Consider the following 17,765-nt stretch of genomic DNA (forward strand, 5'->3'; position numbering starts at 1 on the left):
ACCTAAGGGTTTCCCACCTTCTCACTTGGTCCAGATTCCGGAAAGGTTAAGCCCCCTCTTTCCTCCCCAAGTCCTGAAAGATGTTAGCTTCCTGTGCCGGACCAGCACTGGATCTCAGGATGCCCATGCCACCAGCTAAATTGTCTGCCCCACGGACCCGTTCCCCTCAACTTGGGTAGAGTGGATGGTAGCCTTGTTTGCAGTTGGCCCCAAACATTAGGCCTTGCCACTCATCCCTGGGGCTTTCTAGGTGGGGCAAGATTCAGGAAGTAAACAAGGCGGCAGGGAGGGTAAGAGAGAGGGTGGGGCAGGAGCCTGGGGCTGGAGAGCCAGAGTTTGGAGTGGCCCTGCTGAGAGGACAAATTGGTTGGGGGACCAGTTTCTCCAACCTTTGCTTAGGCCCTAATTGGAATGTTTTAGATCTCTTGAGCAGGGTCTGCCAGGCCCACTACAAGCTACCCTGCCTCTTCTCAAATTTTAGTTACCCGGCTGTTCTTAGTCCTGTCCATCTGAAGGGTACAGTGGAGGGATCTGGAAGCTAACCCTAGTTCAGCCTGCACCCGGGTTTCTAGCCTCGGTCTGTAATCTGACTTCAGTCTACTTCCCTTTCAAACACCTGTCTAATTGGGTGCTGTTTTCTTCATTGAGGGAGGGGCACCCTGAAAAGGGAGATTAGGTGGGTGGGAGTGGGTGCCAGGAGTTGACGTCCCTGGTCTGGTGTCTTGAGGGTGCTAAGCGTCGGGTGTGTCCTGATTGCACTAGTTGGCTCTCCTGGGGGTGCTTTGCTGTCCGTCTTCTTGAGTGTTTTAACTCCGCTTCTGCCTGGTGGTGCCCCTCAGGTCAGGACATCCCAGAGTGTGTTCAGAGACCCTCTTCCACGGAGCAGTACACAGAAGTCCCTGGGACCAGATAATAATCTCCATCATTTATCTTGGGGGTAGTGAACAGCAAAGAGAGTTGTAGGTTTCAGATTCAGGCCAGGCAGGGCTGGAAGCTGCTTGTCGATCACGAGGAGGTGGGCTCCAATCCTGATAGACTTTTGGATCCAGGCCGGGTGCTTCCTCTCTCCTTCCTGTGTTATGGGCAGGAAGATGGTTCAGGACCGGAGGTGGGCAGATGATTGTTCCTGTCGGGGCTGGACACTGGCCAAGGGTGGGTAGGGTGATCTCAAAGGAGCCTCAGGCTGCTCCTCCTCACATCTTCATCTCTCCCCTGCCGGCACCCCTTACTCCCCAGGGTACCTGGAGGTTGGGAAGTTAGGATGGAGGGCAGAGGTAGGTTGTTTGTGTTTCCTCAGCCAGGAAGTCTGAGGATGAGTCAGGGTTGAATGGAGAGCCTGGGGCATAACTGTCCCGCCCCACCTTGACTCACCTGTCCCCCAGATCCCTTCATGCCCTCATGGAAGGTTCAATGTTTGTCCTATCCTGGTGGAGGAAACCCTGAGTGTCCCCGGTAGCCTTGCAGTCCAGGTGAGGATGTCTGGAGAACAGGCAGGGTGCCGGGGTTGACATTTTGGCCCTGCCAGGTTCAGCACCAAGGGTTTGCTGGTTTCTGCAGGGAAGGGGCTGGCACTCCCCCACCCCAAGATCTCTTTGCTCTGTCTTTCCTGCCCTTACCTGTTTTATCGTCTCTGCACCCGTGGGCGCTAAGGCATAGGTGACACTTCAGTGTGTATGCCAGGTGTTTTCAGACCAGGGAAAGGATAAGACAGGTGCACAGTAATGGGGACAGAGTTCCCAGCACAAGGCAGAGTGTGGCAAGTCCAAGAGAATTTCTCATACCTAGGAGGTGGCTTTAGCATTGAGGCCTCTGGGAAAAAAAAAGTTGGACAGGATGAGGAGTCTAGAAAGGCACTCAGTCTAGAGGCTGCTGGGGTAAGAGCCCCCAGGCTGGGCCTTCCGCTCCCACCACAACTTGAGCACACTGTCCAGCCCTCCTGATTCTTGCCCTTCCCCACCCCCTCCCTTGGTATCACTCATCACTCGGCCAGGTGCTACCACAACAGGCTTGGCAACTGCGTCTGGCAGTGAGGTGCCAGAACGACAAAGTGCCGGGAAAATCTGGGGCAGAGCCCGGCGAAATAAGCAACCTTTCCTTGACCCAGCGACTGTAGCTAGGGGCGTGAGACACAGACCCTGCCTGGTCTTCCCCACGCTGCTTCTGCTAGAAGCGGAGCGATGGTCTGACAACCACTGTGTACATACGCGCATGCTCCCGTATAAAGTACGCGTGAGCGGCCTGTGATGTCAGCAGCATTTTCTTTATAGGTGCCATGGAACTGGATCTGAGCCCGCCTCATCTCAGTAGTTCCTCAGAAGATGTGTGTCCAACTCCTGGGACCCCTCCTGAGACTCCTCCGCCCCCTGATAACCCTCCGCCTGGAGATGTGAAGCGGTCGCAGCCTTTGCCCATCCCGAGCAGCAGGTAGGATGGGGTAATGGGACTGCATTGGTAGAGAGGTCGGTGGGCAGAGAGGCCAGCCAGCGCTGGCTGACACACAGGGGTTTCTATCCTTCACTCTTTGCCATAGGAAACTTCGAGAAGAGGAGCTTCAGGCAACCTCTCTACCTTCCATCCCCAACCCCTTCCCTGAGCTCTGCAGCCCACCGTCACAGAAACCCATTCTTGGTGGTTCCTCCGGTGCAAGGGGGTTGCTTCCTCGAGACTCCAGCCGCCTCTATGTGAGTTGTTTTGGAAAAAGGAAAGGTGGGGACAGGTCTCTTTGGTGCTAGTGGGATATCCTGGTCTCTAAGGACAGGGCAAGTCATTGAATAGAATCACCCCTGCTTTACCCCAAGTCATCTGCAGTTCTCGGGGCACAGGTGGTGAAGGTGTACAGTGAAGATGGGGCTTGCCGGTCTGTGGAGGTGGCAGCGGGTGCTACAGCTCGCCACGTGTGTGAGATGCTGGTGCAGCGAGCTCATGCCCTGAGCGACGAGAACTGGGGCCTGGTGGAGTGCCACCCCTATTTGGCACTGGGTGAGTTGAGGTACAAGGAGCTATGGGACATGTCCTCCATCTTGGGCCAGTAGGTGGCTCATCTCTGAGGCTTAATCTCCACCAACCCCTGTTTTTCACCCTTGATCTCAGAGCGGGGTTTGGAGGACCATGAGTTTGTGGTGGAAGTGCAGGAGGCCTGGCCTGTGGGTGGAGACAGCCGCTTCATCTTCCGTAAAAACTTCGCCAAGTATGAACTATTCAAGAGCCCTCCAGTGAGTGTGTGCGAGGGAACGTGGGTACACACGCGCACGCGCACACGTGGATGCACACCCTCTGGACCCCCAGCCTGGATTCATGAGCTCTGAATCCACATTTCTTTTTTCCCCAGCACATCCTGTTCCCAGAAAAGATGGTCTCCAGCTGCCTGGATATACAAACAGGCATATCCCACGAAGACCTCATCCAGGTGAGACTTCCCCAGTACCTCCCCCTTCACCATGTACCCACAATCCCTTTAGGGGTTACTCCCTGCCACCAGGCCATGTGAAATCTGTCTGTTGGTGTCCCCTCTCCCACCTTGGTGACCTTGCCCGTGAATTTGTGACAGTCATCAGCAGCACAGCGCCTCCTCCTGGGGCCTGAGAGGAGGTCGGCCTTTCATGCTCTGCCCACATCTGTTCTCAGAACTTCCTGAATGCTGGCAGCTTCCCTGAGATCCAGGGCTTCCTGCAGCTGCGGGGATCAGGCTGGGGGTCGGGTCGGAAGCTTTGGAAACGGTTCTTCTGTTTTCTTCGTCGATCTGGCCTCTATTACTCTACCAAGGGCACCTCCAAGGTGAGGTTATGAGGGGTCAGCTCCAGCCTATCACGTACTTCGTCCTTACTGCTACGCCTAGACCCGCTCTCAGACCAGGGGACCCTCAGCTGCTCTTCCCTCCCCTTGGGCTGGCTGTCTCCAGACCCTGTCTGCACCTTTTCTACCCCAACCCATTTGGCTCACCTACCCCAGGAGAGACAGTGGAAAAGACAGGCCACTTGAATCAGCCTCTGCTTGTGTGTGTGTGTGTGTATGTGTGTGTTTGTGTTCCTATGTTCTATGGGGTATGTCTCTGTGTCTGTCTGTATGTGTATGTCTTTCTATGTGTGGGTATGTTTGTGTATATGTGTGTATATGTATGTGTGTGTAGTGTATGTCCGTATGTGTCCCTCTATGTGTCTGTACGTCTGTGTCTCTGTGTGCCTGTGTCTGTATGTGTGTGTACCTGTGTATGCATGTCAGTGTGTGTGTCCCTGTGTGTCTTCTGTGTCTGTGTACCTGTGCCTATGTGTGTGCATGTCTCTGTGTGTGTGCCTCTGTATGTGTCTTCTCTGTGTGTCTGTGTCTCTGTGTGCGTATGTCTCTGTGTATGTTTCTGTATGTGTGTGTGCCTGTGTGTGTGTCTGTGTGTACCTGTGTCTTGTGTGTATCTGTGTGTCTGTATGTACTTGTGCCTCTATGTGTGGATATGTTTGTGTATATCTGTGTGTGTCTGAGTATTTCTCTGTGTGTCTGTGTATGTATCAATGTCGGCAGTCTGCCTCCGGTGATCTCCTTAGGAACTCTCTATCTTGATTTTTAAGACAGGGTCCCTACTGGGACTTAGGACTCATGAATTAAGCTAGGCTGCCTAGTCTGAGAGCCCTGAGAATACTCTTGTTCCTCACACTGGGATCAGATGTACAACAGTACACCGGGCTCTTTAGGTGGGTGCTGTGGCTCTTTACCAACTGAGCCACCTCCCCAGCCTCTATTTCCTGTGTGACCATGGATAGTGTCCTGCCTCTCCTGGGTCCTAAAATCTCCCTTCCTGGTGGGACAGCAGTTCGGAGACAGGATCTACCTGTACCAAGTCCTATTTCTCATGCTGCTCAGGACCCGAGACACCTACAGTACGTGGCAGATGTAAATGAGTCCAATATATATGTGGTGACCCAGGGACGAAAGCTGTATGGGATGCCCACCGACTTCGGCTTTTGTGTAAAGGTGAGGGCTGCAGCCTGGCCTGGGGGAGGGTGAGAACTGCCTAAGTTTGATGTCCTACCTATGGCTTTTGAAGCCATGTAGAGGAGCCGCGTTGAGGAACCCAGCCTCTTCTAGTACTTGCACTTTGGATAGTACTTGGGTCCTTCCCTGCCCTATGGCAACTGAACACAGAATCACATAGGGGACTTCCTCTCCCCAGCCCAACAAGCTTCGGAATGGCCACAAGGGGCTCCACATCTTCTGCAGCGAGGATGAGCAGAGCCGCACCTGCTGGCTGGCCGCCTTCCGGCTCTTCAAGGTGAGATCCCGGAACAGCAGTGGGGCTGGCCTTGTTTGGTGGAGGTGACTTCCGATGTCTCCCCCGTGAAGAGGTCCTGGAATAGCCATCAGGAAGGGCAGCCTCAGCCCTGTTCTGTCATAGCCCATTTCCTTAGGCTCTCATAACTTCATTCCCTCCTCTTCCCCCTGCCTCCAGTACGGGGTACAGCTATATAAGAATTATCAGCAAGCCCAGTCTCGTCACCCACGCCTATCCTATTTGGGGTCTCCACCCTTGGTGAGTGTACTGTTCTGGGGTACGGGAGAAGTGGGCATGCAGGCTCAGCGCAGCTGTTCTGACCCCTCCCCGCCTCATTCTGTCCTCTCTCCAGAGGAGCGTCTCAGATAATACCCTAGTGGCTATGGACTTCTCTGGCCATGCAGGGCGTGTTATCGAGAACCCCCGGGAAGCTCTGAGTGCCGCCATGGAGGAGGCCCAGGCCTGGAGGGTAAGGGCCTTCACACATCTATGCATCTGCCGCACTAGCTCCCAGCGGGCTTTCATGGGGCAGGAGGGAGGACTTAGGGAGGCAGTGATTGCCAAGGGCACCCTGACTTCCTTGTCCCCCATTGCAGAAGAAGACAAACCACCGTCTCAGCCTGCCCACCCCTTGCTCCAGCTCGAGCCTCAGTGCAGGTGGGTGATGGTCTAGAATCCCCAGGGTGGGCTGCATTGCGACTCTGAGTAGTCTTGGCTGGGGCGGGGCAGTTCCCTTCCCCGAATGATCAGCGTCTCTTCCCCTCTGACCGTAGCTATCCATCGCAGCCAGCCCTGGTTTCATGGACGAATCTCCCGTGAGGAGAGCCAGCGGCTCATTGGACAGCAGGGCCTGGTGGATGGGTAAGGCGCTGGGCTGGGCTGGGCTGGGCTACAGAGCTGGGGACCAGACCTAGAGCAGCTGTAACCAGGAGCATGCTACTTTGTCTCCCCAAAGTGTATTCCTGGTCCGAGAGAGCCAGCGGAACCCACAGGGCTTTGTTCTGTCTTTGTGCCATTTGCAGAGAGTCAAACATTATCTCATTTTGCCCGTGAGTAAAACTCCCCTGCTCCTGATGGAGGTTCTTGTAGCCAGGGGATACGTGACTTGAAGCCCCAGGATGCACCTCTTTTCTTCCTGTACAAGAAGCGGGCGGGGGGTAAGGGGGGGTTAATTGCTGGCCCCACAGGCTGCTTCTCGGCCTGGGGCCGCTCTCTGACCTGCCTTCTGGCCACACCACAGAGCGAAGATGAAGGCTGCCTTTACTTCAGCATGGATGAAGGCCAGACCCGTTTCACAGACCTGCTGCAGCTGGTGGAATTCCATCAGCTCAACCGAGGCATCCTGCCCTGCTTGCTGCGCCACTGCTGTGCCCGTGTGGCCCTCTGAGGCCACACAAGCTATTACAGCCATGAGGTTGCCTACCTCTGTCGAACCTTCTGTTCAGTGGACTCGGCACAGATGGGTGGGGTGGTAAACAGTCGAAGCCCCCCCCCCTTCTCTCCCATTTTTTTTAACCTTCCTCAGGCAATGACATACCCCCCAGCCCTGTCCATCCCTGACTCCTGTCCCCAAGGGAGGCATTGTGGATCTCTCTCCATGCTAGAGTTCCAGAGGCAGTGAGGGGCATTATGAGAGGAGTAGCTGCAGCCCAGATGATCTCATGTCCCATCCACGCTCTGTACAGACTGAGAGGCCAGTTGATCAGCTCTATTTTATACCAGTGACAATAAAGATTATTTTTTGATACACCCATGAGTTTTGTCTGGCAAGAGCTGACAAGAGAACCAGAAGAGGTCAAGGTCTTGGTCGACCAGAATATGCCCCAAGGACAAAATGGTGTTAGCTGCCTGAGAGCTTCCAAATCCCTAGCAGGTATCCTGGCGCAGCCTGAGTCGTCAGGCAGTACCGGTTAAATGGACGAATGGACAGTGGACCACCAAGGATGGTGTTTACCTTTTATTATTATTATTATTATTATTTTAATACTTTCAAAATTAGGTGTGTATGTGGTGTATGAGTGCATGCAATTGCCCAAGGAGGCCAAAAGGGGGCGCTGGATCCTTCCAGCTGTAGTTATAGTCAGCTGTGTGCTAATGTGGCTGTTGATAACCAAACTCTGGTCTTCCACAAGAGTAGTCCATGCCTTTAACCCCTGAGCCATCTCTTCAGCCCCAAGGGACTGGGCTTTTCTGACAGCCTAGATCTAACCAAGCCTGGGAACTGTGATGCATGACTAGAATCTAAGCAGGTAGGCAACAGCCACAGGAAGAACAGTTCAGGGCTAGCCTGGGTTATGTGAGACCCTGTTTCATGACCTCCCTTCTCTCCACAAACCAAGACAAGTCAGCAGCAAGTCTTTGACTAGCTGGTGGACAGTGAGTTCTGACAGACGGACCAATGACACGGGGTGGGGGTGGGGAGTGTTCTCACTTCCCTCAGCCTGTTTTCTACCAATTTCTTCCTCTCTGCAGTCCCCTGATCTTCTTTCTGTCCCCACAGTCCCCCTCACTCAGAAAGCCTGACAGGGAATGGAGATGCAGCCCGGAGCTGTCTTCTGTCTCCAGTCCCTCTTTCAACTTCCAGAATGAGTTTTGTAATGGGCAAGCATGCCCACTGCTCAGCCAGGCTGCATTTTCCAGAGTTTCGTGCCTTCGTCTAACCCAACGGGACCATTATAAGTACATCCAGCAATGCCCGCACCGCCTGCTCTGGCTGTAGAGACACATCTTTTAGGATGTGAACCCTATTTAAAAACAAACCAGACTCGACTCTGATCCCATCAAACTAGTTTCCCGGAAACACAAGGGCCAGCAGAACACACGTGATGACATGTAGGGACACTTACCAAAATCTGGACCGGGAACCAGAATGGACAGCTCAGTTTCTACTTCAACAACAGAAACGACAAGAGACATGACAGCCAAATGATACAAACCCAAACTCACTGTAAAAGTACATTCGAGAGGAAGTGGGGGGGGGGGACATTCTAACTCACAATATTAAAGGATATGCTTACATTTTTAATGTATGGTAATGATATGGTAGGATTTTTTTTTTTTTTTTAATTTTTAAAATAGTCTGATGCAGGGTTTCTCTGTGTAGCTCTGGCTGTCTTGGAATTTGTTCTGTAGATAAGGCTGGCCTCAAACTAAAACGTTTGTGCCAGCCCCACCCAGTGACAGTTCAACCCCTCTCTCCCTTGAAAAGGCTTATGTGATGGTAAACTTTGTAATCTCAGTACCAGGCAAGATCACCTCAACAAACATGCAAAGCACCTAGCAGAGGGGTGGGTGGGGAGGCTCGGGAAGAGGGATGTCAAGAAGAAGTTAAGGGTATGACAAGATGTCTTCTTGATCTTCCCAAGACAGCCTCACTGTATTCCTGGCTGGGCTGTAATTTGCTATGTGGCTTGAAAATCCCCCTGCCTCCCGGGCACACATCCCTTACCCTCAATTCCTCCATCCCCAACCCCCCAGTGCTGGGATTAAAAGCACGTGTCACCATGCCCAGCCCAGCTTCATTTTTAAAAAAAGATCCAGATTTGTTGATGCCCTCGGTACATTTGAAAAATCTCACAGCTTTTAAAACACAGAACAGAGATCTTTTCTAAACCTTTAAGACTGACTAAGCACTAGGTAAACAAAACAGTTCCTCTGCCAGGGACATCGCTGTCCTTGTTCAAATCCTAGGTCTACCATGAAGTGGGAAGGCAGGACACAGGGCAGCTCGAATGTCTGTCTGGTTCTGGGTGCCAGCTCTGGGCACATTCTGTTCCCCTGCAGCTGACTCCAGGTGGGACTCCTAAGCGTCAGGGCAGTCCTTTCTGAAAAGACTTTCCTCCATAGCCTGGCTCTCTCGGTCAGGTTGGCTTGAGGAGACCTCAAAGGTCCAGCCGCTTCAAGGAACACTTGTGTCAACTTCAGCAAGCATTGGGCCAATTGGAATGAAGACCAACCCACGCTTGGCTAAAGCCAGGCTGGGGAGCCTGGAACCAGGCCAGACAAACAGAGGCAAAGAGACCCTTTAACACTCCCACGTGCCAGCTGGAACCTCTCCTTCAGAGCTCTCTGTGGCCCACAGACCCTGGAAGAGCTGCGGATCTCCCTGCTTTTCTACAGGACTTGAAGCAAAGACCAGTGCCCTCTGCAGCTGGCCCCTTGCCAAGCCCCGGAACTAGGAACTAACTTTTTCAATGGCTGCTGCTCAGGCTTGGAATTGGGAGTCCACATCAATCATGGCTGTCCAGTGGTATTCCTGCCAAGGTCCCAGAAAAGGGGCTATGATGAGTCATCCTTTAAGCGTGTCTGAGGAGTTCATCTGTCCCCAAAGAAAACCCAGCATCTTCTCAGCACCTGAGGTACTGGATGGGGGAGATTGCCCCTTCTCTGTCAACCAGCCAATCAGAATCTCTGAGACCGACTAGCCTTCCACCTTACACTCGGGGAAAATGAGCCTCAGAATGAGTGGCTCACCTGGGGTCATAGAGAAAGTTAGAAACTGCCAGCCCAGGCTGCGGACGGTAGATCCCATCCTTTCCAGCCTCGAGGGAGGAACTGAGGTGCTAAGAGCCATAAGGAAAGGCATCTGCCACCTGGTTGGGAGGAGAGGTCCTACTTCTGCAAGTTGTCCTCTGACTTCTTCTGCTACACCTTCATCATGGCTTGTGACCTCCTCTTCGAAGGAATAAATGAATGAATGAAATAGTTTTGAGGGCTTGCAGAGTGGCTCAGAGGGCAGGGTATCAGGTTGGAAATGAGCCGTGTGATTGGAGTTAAGGGAAAGGTGTGTGGGAGTGAGATGTGGGTACGCCACTCACGTGTGAATATGGAAGGTTTGTGCAACCTTTAACTTGCCAGTTTCTAAGGCCTGAGCCACATCTTCCCGCACACCGTAGAGCCCCCTCCTTCCCTTGGGTACCTGACCACTTCCCCCACAAGATTCCAGCCTATTCAACCTTCTCCAACGTTGGTCTACCCTGCTCTCTTACAGTCGTCAGTTTTTATATAGATTTCACAGTTTTGGGTTCCTTCCTCCCAAGACGTGGGGCCACCGAAGCCCACATCTTGGATGAACTTGGTATTCTTCCCCCGCCCCGCGAACCCACGGGACGATGAAGTGACCTGGAGTGGGTTTAGTGAATAAGGAGAGGCCCCCGACTGAGGAGAGCAGGTTGGAGTTGGAGAGCACGTGCTCGCCGGAGTCCCACCCACACAGAGGTGCGTTCAAGGCTGCGCCCTCCTGCGGCCAACTCGACTTGCGCGACGACGAGATTGCTGAGAACTTGACGGCCTTTGAACATTGTAGGGCGAGGACCCAAACACGCGCCCGTCGGTCCCCGAGCCCCTTTTTGGGGTCTGGAGCGACGTCGCATCTCGAATCCTTCCTGGCGCAGCGCTGTGCTCGTAGATGTGCACAGTAACCTGGTGTCGGCGCTCCGCCAGTCTCAGCGGGGTCCGGAGCCAGTCCAGCCACGCGGCTGCAGTGCCACCCAGCGGCCATTTCTGGAACTACGGCCGACGCCTCCCTTGGTTCCCCAGTTGGTTCGGGCGCACCCCCTCTGCCCCTCCCCCGTTTCAAAGCTGCGCTCCGGGGCGCCGGGAGCTCCTACCTCGCTGCAGTGCCCGGAAGGGCGGGGCGCGGCGCGGCGCAGCATCGGCACTGGGCTGTGACCCGGTGGTTTCACTTCTGGATCCCGCTTCACTGGGGCTGAGAGAGGAGGACTTGGGTGGGGAGGGCAAGGGCGGTACTTGCGGGCAGGCGGGGTCTGGCTCTCGGGACCCCTGGGGTGTCACGCGATCCACGGCTTCCGGCGCTTACCTTCCGCCCCTAAGCTCCATTCCGCTGTCCCCAGATCTATTGCGTGTCCGCAGCGGCTGCCGCCCGGTCGAGCCTGCAGACCCCCGAGAGGCGTGGGCGGCAGAAGGGGAGAGCTGTGAAGCCGCAGGCTCGGAGTTAATCTGCTGGCTGCTGGGACGCCTGGCTGTTTCTCAGAAATGTAGCTGCCCCTTCCCTCACCTCCTTGGCTCACACCTTGCGCCTCACCCCTTCACCTCTCTGGTTACAGTGTTGTCTCTCCTAAGTTCCCTGACTCTGGGAATCTGTATCCATCCTGAGAAGGGGTGTAGAGCACCTCAGCCCCCACATCCAGAGCTTCCCACAGATGAAGTGACAGGAGCCTGTCTGTCCCTTATTTCTTGTCCCAGAATCTCACAAACAGTTAAGAACGTGGCCTCTGGGGAAAATATGTCAGGCTACGCCCTTCGCCTCCTGTGCCCATCTTCTAGGAGCCCTGAGGTGTAATGTAGAGAAAGGAATGGGAACAGGATTCTCTATCCCTGGATTTGCTTTTTTGTTAGAGGATAGGTCTGGAGTCTACTAGGCCAATGGGGTTAGAGTTGAGCTTAAAGTCCCAAATTTTAGAAATCGGAAAGACTCATGAGTCCAGGGAAAACTAAGGCCCAGAAAGTGAAGCACCAGAGGTCACACAGTTGTGAGGCAGAGACTGAGACCGAAGTATGAGTACTAGCACCAAGTTGTCCTGAGCTTTGCTGAGGTCCTCCTTCCTCCAAACACACACAGGAACTCTGCAAGAAGAGCTGAGAATGTCATTCCAGTGGGGGTGGGATGGGGCTTGAGTTGGTGGAAGAGGTAGCACCTGCCCCCCTTCCCCCACCCCCTGCCCGCCAGGGTTCCCATCCAGGGCTGTGGTTTATTTGACTAGGCTGCTCTTCTGGGCCAGGGGGCAGAGGGGTGGTGGTGGGGCTTCCTGCCCCCTCACTCCTGGGTAGGGGGTGGTGGTGGCAGGTTACATCACTCTAACCTCCGTTCTTTCCATTGGAGACCTTTTTCCCTGTGTATGTGCATATTACATATGGGGGGGTGGCTCTGCTATTTGGGGGCAAGGATGCAGCTGCGTGCTACACAGTCAAGACAGAGTTAAAAACAAAACCGCAGCAAACTCAACACCCGTGTCCTTCAGGGACTTTCCATGACTCCTTCCTTCCCCCTCTTCCCCCAAGCCAAGGAGCACCTCCCTAGAGGGCCCCCCAGCCCAGGTGCAGCGGCTTTTGGCTTTTATGCAAACAACCATCTGCCTGGGAATGCTCCTGGGGCAGAATTTAAGGCCTGGGCAAACCATCCATCCAGCCTTTCAATCTTCCTCAGGCTGTTCCTGACAGTCTGGAGTTCTGGTCTCTAATGCCCTGAGATTTTAAGGACAGGTTGGAGGAAAAGAAACTTGGTGCTTTGCCTCCTTACCCTCAGGTGGCAGTTGCTTGCAGGTGGAGGTTTGGATCCTTCAACTTTGCAGGTGGCCTGGGGTGTGGAGTGATGTTGGGGGTGGGGATGTCTGCAGGTGTGGGGTGGCCTCTCTTGCTGGGCTCATCACCCCTCTAAAGCAACACTGGTCAGTGGAGCTAGAAAATTTAAGTGCCCTTAGGCTTGAGAGAAATGCTCTCCCCCTCTTCCCCATCTCCTTGCAAAGGGTTCAAGGGCTCCCTGTCTCTCCTTTCTTCCTTCCAACTGTGTCTGCTTAGAATGGAATGGGCTTGGGAAAGGCCACATATATGTGTGTGTTTTGACTAAGGGGAAGCTACTTTTTAAGTGATTTACTATAAAATACAAGGGTAGGCTGCTCTCCACTCCTGTCTTCTGGGCTGGGAGGATCTGCAAGAAGTCCTCACAGCAAAAGGCAGGGAGACACTGCCGAAATAGAGCTCTGAGGAGGACCCTACCACCAACCTGCTTAGGACTGAGCTTGCTAAGTTTAAACTGTGGAAGCCCGAGGCAAACCTGTGTGTCCAACCTTTTGACACAGTGACATGAAGGTGTCATCTACAAAATTCCCATCCAAGAACTGCACAAGCAAATTAAATACCACCTGAATGTTTAAGTTGATGATTTGTGGTCTGCATGCATGGTTATCCTTGGCCATATGGGATCCACGGGCTTAGGTTCTACATGAACTTGGCAGAAGGCTAGACCGAACCTACCCCTCCAATTGTCTTGGAGTAAACACCAGATAGTAAGACAAATGATGCATCATTCTTTGGGGAGTCTCCCACACCATATGGTCAGCTGAAATTTGGGTCCCCAAGAATCTACAGATCATATGTAACTTGGCTGAGTTTGATGAATGCAACCTTGAGTTTCTCACTGTTTCGGAGATCCACAGTTGAGAAAAGCCAAGACTTACCTGTCTATCTCAAAGGCTCTCTGTTGGAGAGGAGGGTTGTGAAGCAATGTGGATTGGGGAGACTGTTGGGAGTGTTCATCCTGTTATGTCTAGACCCCTGTCCACTGGGATTCCTAGTGACTTTTAAAGGGATGTATGGATCCAGAACTCTGCTGTGGCCTCAGAGACCAGCAGTGTGGCTGGGGTGAGACTTCTGTGGTAATTCCACTGATTTTGATACTTTGACTTTAAGAACAAGCCAAGACAAAATTATGGAAATCTTCCTCAGGGTAGAATGAAATCCCTCAACGTTCTGACAGGAACCGTGACAATTGACAGGCGTGCAACAGAACTAATTTTAAACACACCAGGACTTTATTTATCTATTTATCAGTGTAAAAAAAATCAAACAGGGTAAAGAAAACTTGACAATACCAGCAAGCTGCTTCGTACAGGAGGTGCGGTCCTCATGTTCTGGCGGGGCAAATAAGGGCTTCACCCAAAGTGAACTTTGGACAGACATTATGGGGTGGGGAGTTACTGTACAGGGCTCCTGATGGTGGGATTCAGGTAAATCTCCAGAGGAGGAATGAGAGATCTCATTGCAGGGGATGCTTCTGAGAAACACAGGCCTGGTGGTAACTTCTAGGTAAGGGTCCCCTGAGCCCCAAACCATCTTTTGTTCTCTCATCAACTCTGCAGATGAGGGTCATCCACAGACCACATGTGTGGTGACTTTGACAACCAGAAATTAAAAATAAGCTATGGTTTTTTCCAGTAGCCAAAATGATCCTTCCTCCAGGGGCTCACCAACTGAGCACATAAAAAACCACAGTCTGGGTGAAGGTATGTCTGCTTTTAAAATGACCTGCTAATTTTCACAACCCACAGTAATTTGGTTTCCGTGAGTCCACAGAGGCAGGCCAACCAGGAAGGGCCTTGCCAGTGAACCAACAGAGGTCCTCATATCGATGAGTCACTGGCTACCACAACAGTCATTTTTATAGGTTACTCCATTTTCCTAGCATGTTAAAATGTGTGTGTCTTTTGGGGAGGCAAAGAAACGTAGCTGTGTTTGAGCTACCACTGTCTGGGCTCCCGGGAGAGCATTGGGGGGTGAGGACCCTCTGGGAAGACTATGAGGGAGGGTTAATGGCTGTGGTCTCACAGACATGGAAGGAGCAAAGCTATTCTACCGTCCTGGTGACAGGCCATGAAAGGATGTTTGTGGGTCACTCACATTGGATCCAAGGTCCAGCATCTTCTTTAGCTTTATGCAGCACAACGCTAAGAAACTGCTGGCTAGGCATTGGCATCCTCCACCTGCAATGGCACTGGCCCTAGCGTGACTCTGAACGTTTTCATGTCTTTCTAACCAGATGCAGGATCTACAGTAGAAAATTTATAATTACACAGTGTAACAGCCCTTCCTCCAAAGCAACTTTACAGACAAGACTACAGCAAACCTCACAACACTCTGTAAGGTAGATGTTTTGCGACTTTCATTTTAAATAAAAGCATGAATGTTCCAGTTTTGAATAACAACTAAATGGTACCAATAGATCGGATGGTCTACCGTTGGAATATTTAGGGGAACAGTACATCCAATTTCTTCATAGTAAAAACACCTATTTAGCATGTTGATGGCTTAGTGGGTTATGGAGGTTACAGTTTAGGTAAGGCCAGAGACAAAGACTTCCATTATCCTCTGAGCTCACTCTGGGTCAAAGCCCACACCTGCCCTCTAGGCTCTTCCACGTCCCTTGTCCTTAGAAACTGTGGTCCCCAACCCTATCCTTACTAACCATTCCCATGGCTGCTCAGCCCTGTCTTCTTAGACAACAACCCTAGGGTAGCCCAGATCCAGCTTTTGGTTTCAGATAAAGAATGTAGATCCTCAGTCGTGATGTCCAGAGTCACTGTCTCTTGAAGTATCCTAAACAATCCTTTGCATGAAATAGCACTGTTACCCCTTGAAATGTGACAATATATATTCTCTTCTGTGGAAGCTCTTGGTGCTGAGTTTTAGGTAAAAATTTTCACTGCTCTCTTTTTTTTTCCTTCCTGACTGCAGAAGTCTTAATTCCAGGCTTCTGTATCCTCAAAGATGCCCAAGCTTGTCCACAAGTTTGAACTCTCACAGATTCCCAAGTCTTCCTAGAGACCAGCATACCTTTCAGTGGAGTGCAGCTAACAGGGAGGACCATGGACCTTACAGGGAGGATCATGGATCTTACAGGGAGGACTATGGATCTTATAGGAGGACTATGAACCTTACAGGGAGGACCATGGGCCAACTTTGTCCCCATAGTCTTCCTGCCTGCCCTGGGGTATGTTTCAAAAATATGATATGTCTGTTGGTATGTATGTATGTATGTATGTATGTATGTGTCTCTCCATCTATCATCTGTCATTTAGCTATCTCTTTCTCTTCCAGCCAGGCTTTAAAACCAGGGCTTCTCTAATGCTGGCTAAGCAAGAAGCATTCTTATACAGTGCTACACCCTAGCCTGAAAGAGAGGCTTTCCCCCTCAAAGTGTAACAATCTTCACATTCAGTAAAAGGACAAAGCAGCTGAGAATAGTAACACAGACCTGGGGACTCTTATGTCAACGTGACATTGTTAGTTATATATTTCAATTAAGATTTTATGTTTTAAAATATTTCTCTCTGCAAAAGACACCTGGGGCCATTTTCTTCAGTGGTGGTGGTGGTGTGTGTGTGTGTGTGAGTGTGTGATGGTGATGGTGTGTGTGTGTGTGTATGTGTGTGTTGGTGGATGTGTTTGTGTGTGGTGGTGGTGTGTTGTGTGTGTATGTGTGTGAGTGTGTGTGGGTGGTGGTGGTGTGTGTGATGTGTGTATGAGTGTGTGTATATGTGTGTGGTGGTGTGTGTGAGTGTGTGTATATGTGTGTGGTGGTGTGTGTGAGTGAGTGTGTATGAGTGTGTCTGTGTGTTGTGTGTGAGTGTGTGTGTTGTGTGTGAGTGTGTGTGTTGTGTGTGAGTGAGTATGTGTATGGTGGTGGTGTGTGTATGTGTGTGGTGGTGGTGTGTGTGAGTGTGTGTGTGTTGTGTGTGAGTGTGTGTGTGTGTGTGTGTGTGTGTGTGTGTGTGTGTGGTGTGTATGTGAATATGGATGGATTAACTGTCATGGGTGAATTCAGAAGTGAAGTCAGGAAGGGCTGAGAATGGGCAGCAGAGATAAAGCTGGCTGGATTGTTGTCACCAGGGCACTGTTTCTTGGGGGAATGACTTGAGGCATCCAAGGACCAGTGGCCTTTCTCCTCTTCTGGTGGTGATCCTGAGTGGCAATGGGAAAGGCACTGTTCGGCTCTGCGCAGTACTTCAGTCATGGTAAGGAGCATTTGGAGAGCAATTGCTGCTCTTTTCCCACCCTCACCCCAACTCTGTCACCTTGGCTGCAATGGAACTTTTTGTGGGTTTGGTAGGTCGCAGCCCCCCACCCCTGCGGTGGGTGTGTGGTGGAAGTCTGCTTATAAGAGGGCTGGTGGGAAAGGAAGGCAAGATCCACAGGGCGCATGGTAGAGGCACCTGTATGAGGAAGCTGAAGCTACCCCAGGACTTCACAGCCCCATGGAGGATGCAAATCTACCCTTTCTCATCTCAGCCCCCACCTCCATCAGGGGGGCCCTTAGGTAGCACAAGGATCACATGCACAGGCGGTGCTAACCACGGCACTAACCACGGCACCCCACTAGGCTTAACTGCCAGACTCAAGATCTTCAAGCTCCAGCAGGCCCTTGGAGCTGAGGGCCCTTCCGAGGCTTCAGATGCTTTCTGTGAAGGCTCTGCGTGCACATCACTCAGAAAAGGAGCCTCAGGAGACGGAGGCACCCCAGCAAGTCCACAGTCATAGGACAGATTCTGATCTGCAGAGGGTTCTTGGCTGGTAGAATAGTAGTTCGCCATCTTGAGATAACTAAGTGTGTGTGTGTGTGTGTGTGTGTGTGTGTGTGTGTGTGCACTCACATGCTTGCACATATGCCCATGTGCCTTTGCACCCCTGCAGCAGATTTCAAGGCACTCTGGTGGAAATGCCCAATTCTGCATATCTTCTTTCTAGTCCCTGTTTTCCAACTCCCTCTCTTTGGGCCCTCCCCTCCCAAGACAACAGGATGTGAGATACCTCAAGCAGAGAATAGGCCGGTCCTCTTTTACAATGGGCATGAACAATGCAGTACAGCTTAGATCCGACTCTGCTGAGATGCGGAGATGCGCTGAAGACACCCAGCCCTTAAGCTGAAGCCTCAGACACATGGGACTGTTGCCATGGAATTTCTTACACCCAGCTCCCTTTACCCTGAGACAGA

General features: G+C 52.1%; 1 protein-coding gene across 1 annotated transcript; it reads left to right on the top strand.

Moving 5' to 3' along the window:
* Positions 1 to 2,272: 2,272 nt before the first annotated feature.
* Positions 2,273 to 6,647, top strand: GRB7 (growth factor receptor bound protein 7; the record flags this gene model as incomplete). The annotated part of the gene is made up of 14 exons (XM_080922788.1): positions 2,273 to 2,424; positions 2,531 to 2,681; positions 2,823 to 2,979; positions 3,091 to 3,212; positions 3,329 to 3,406; positions 3,625 to 3,774; positions 4,852 to 4,962; positions 5,162 to 5,260; positions 5,438 to 5,518; positions 5,613 to 5,729; positions 5,857 to 5,917; positions 6,034 to 6,121; positions 6,216 to 6,309; positions 6,501 to 6,647. The coding sequence occupies 14 exons, from the start codon at positions 2,273 to 2,275 to the stop codon at positions 6,645 to 6,647; spliced, it is 1,608 nt and encodes a 535-aa protein (XP_080778914.1).
* Positions 6,648 to 17,765: the final 11,118 nt, after the last annotated feature.

Source organism: Micromys minutus (genome assembly GCF_963924665.1).
Source record: "Micromys minutus genome assembly, chromosome: 10".
Taxonomy (NCBI): domain Eukaryota; kingdom Metazoa; phylum Chordata; class Mammalia; order Rodentia; family Muridae; genus Micromys; species Micromys minutus.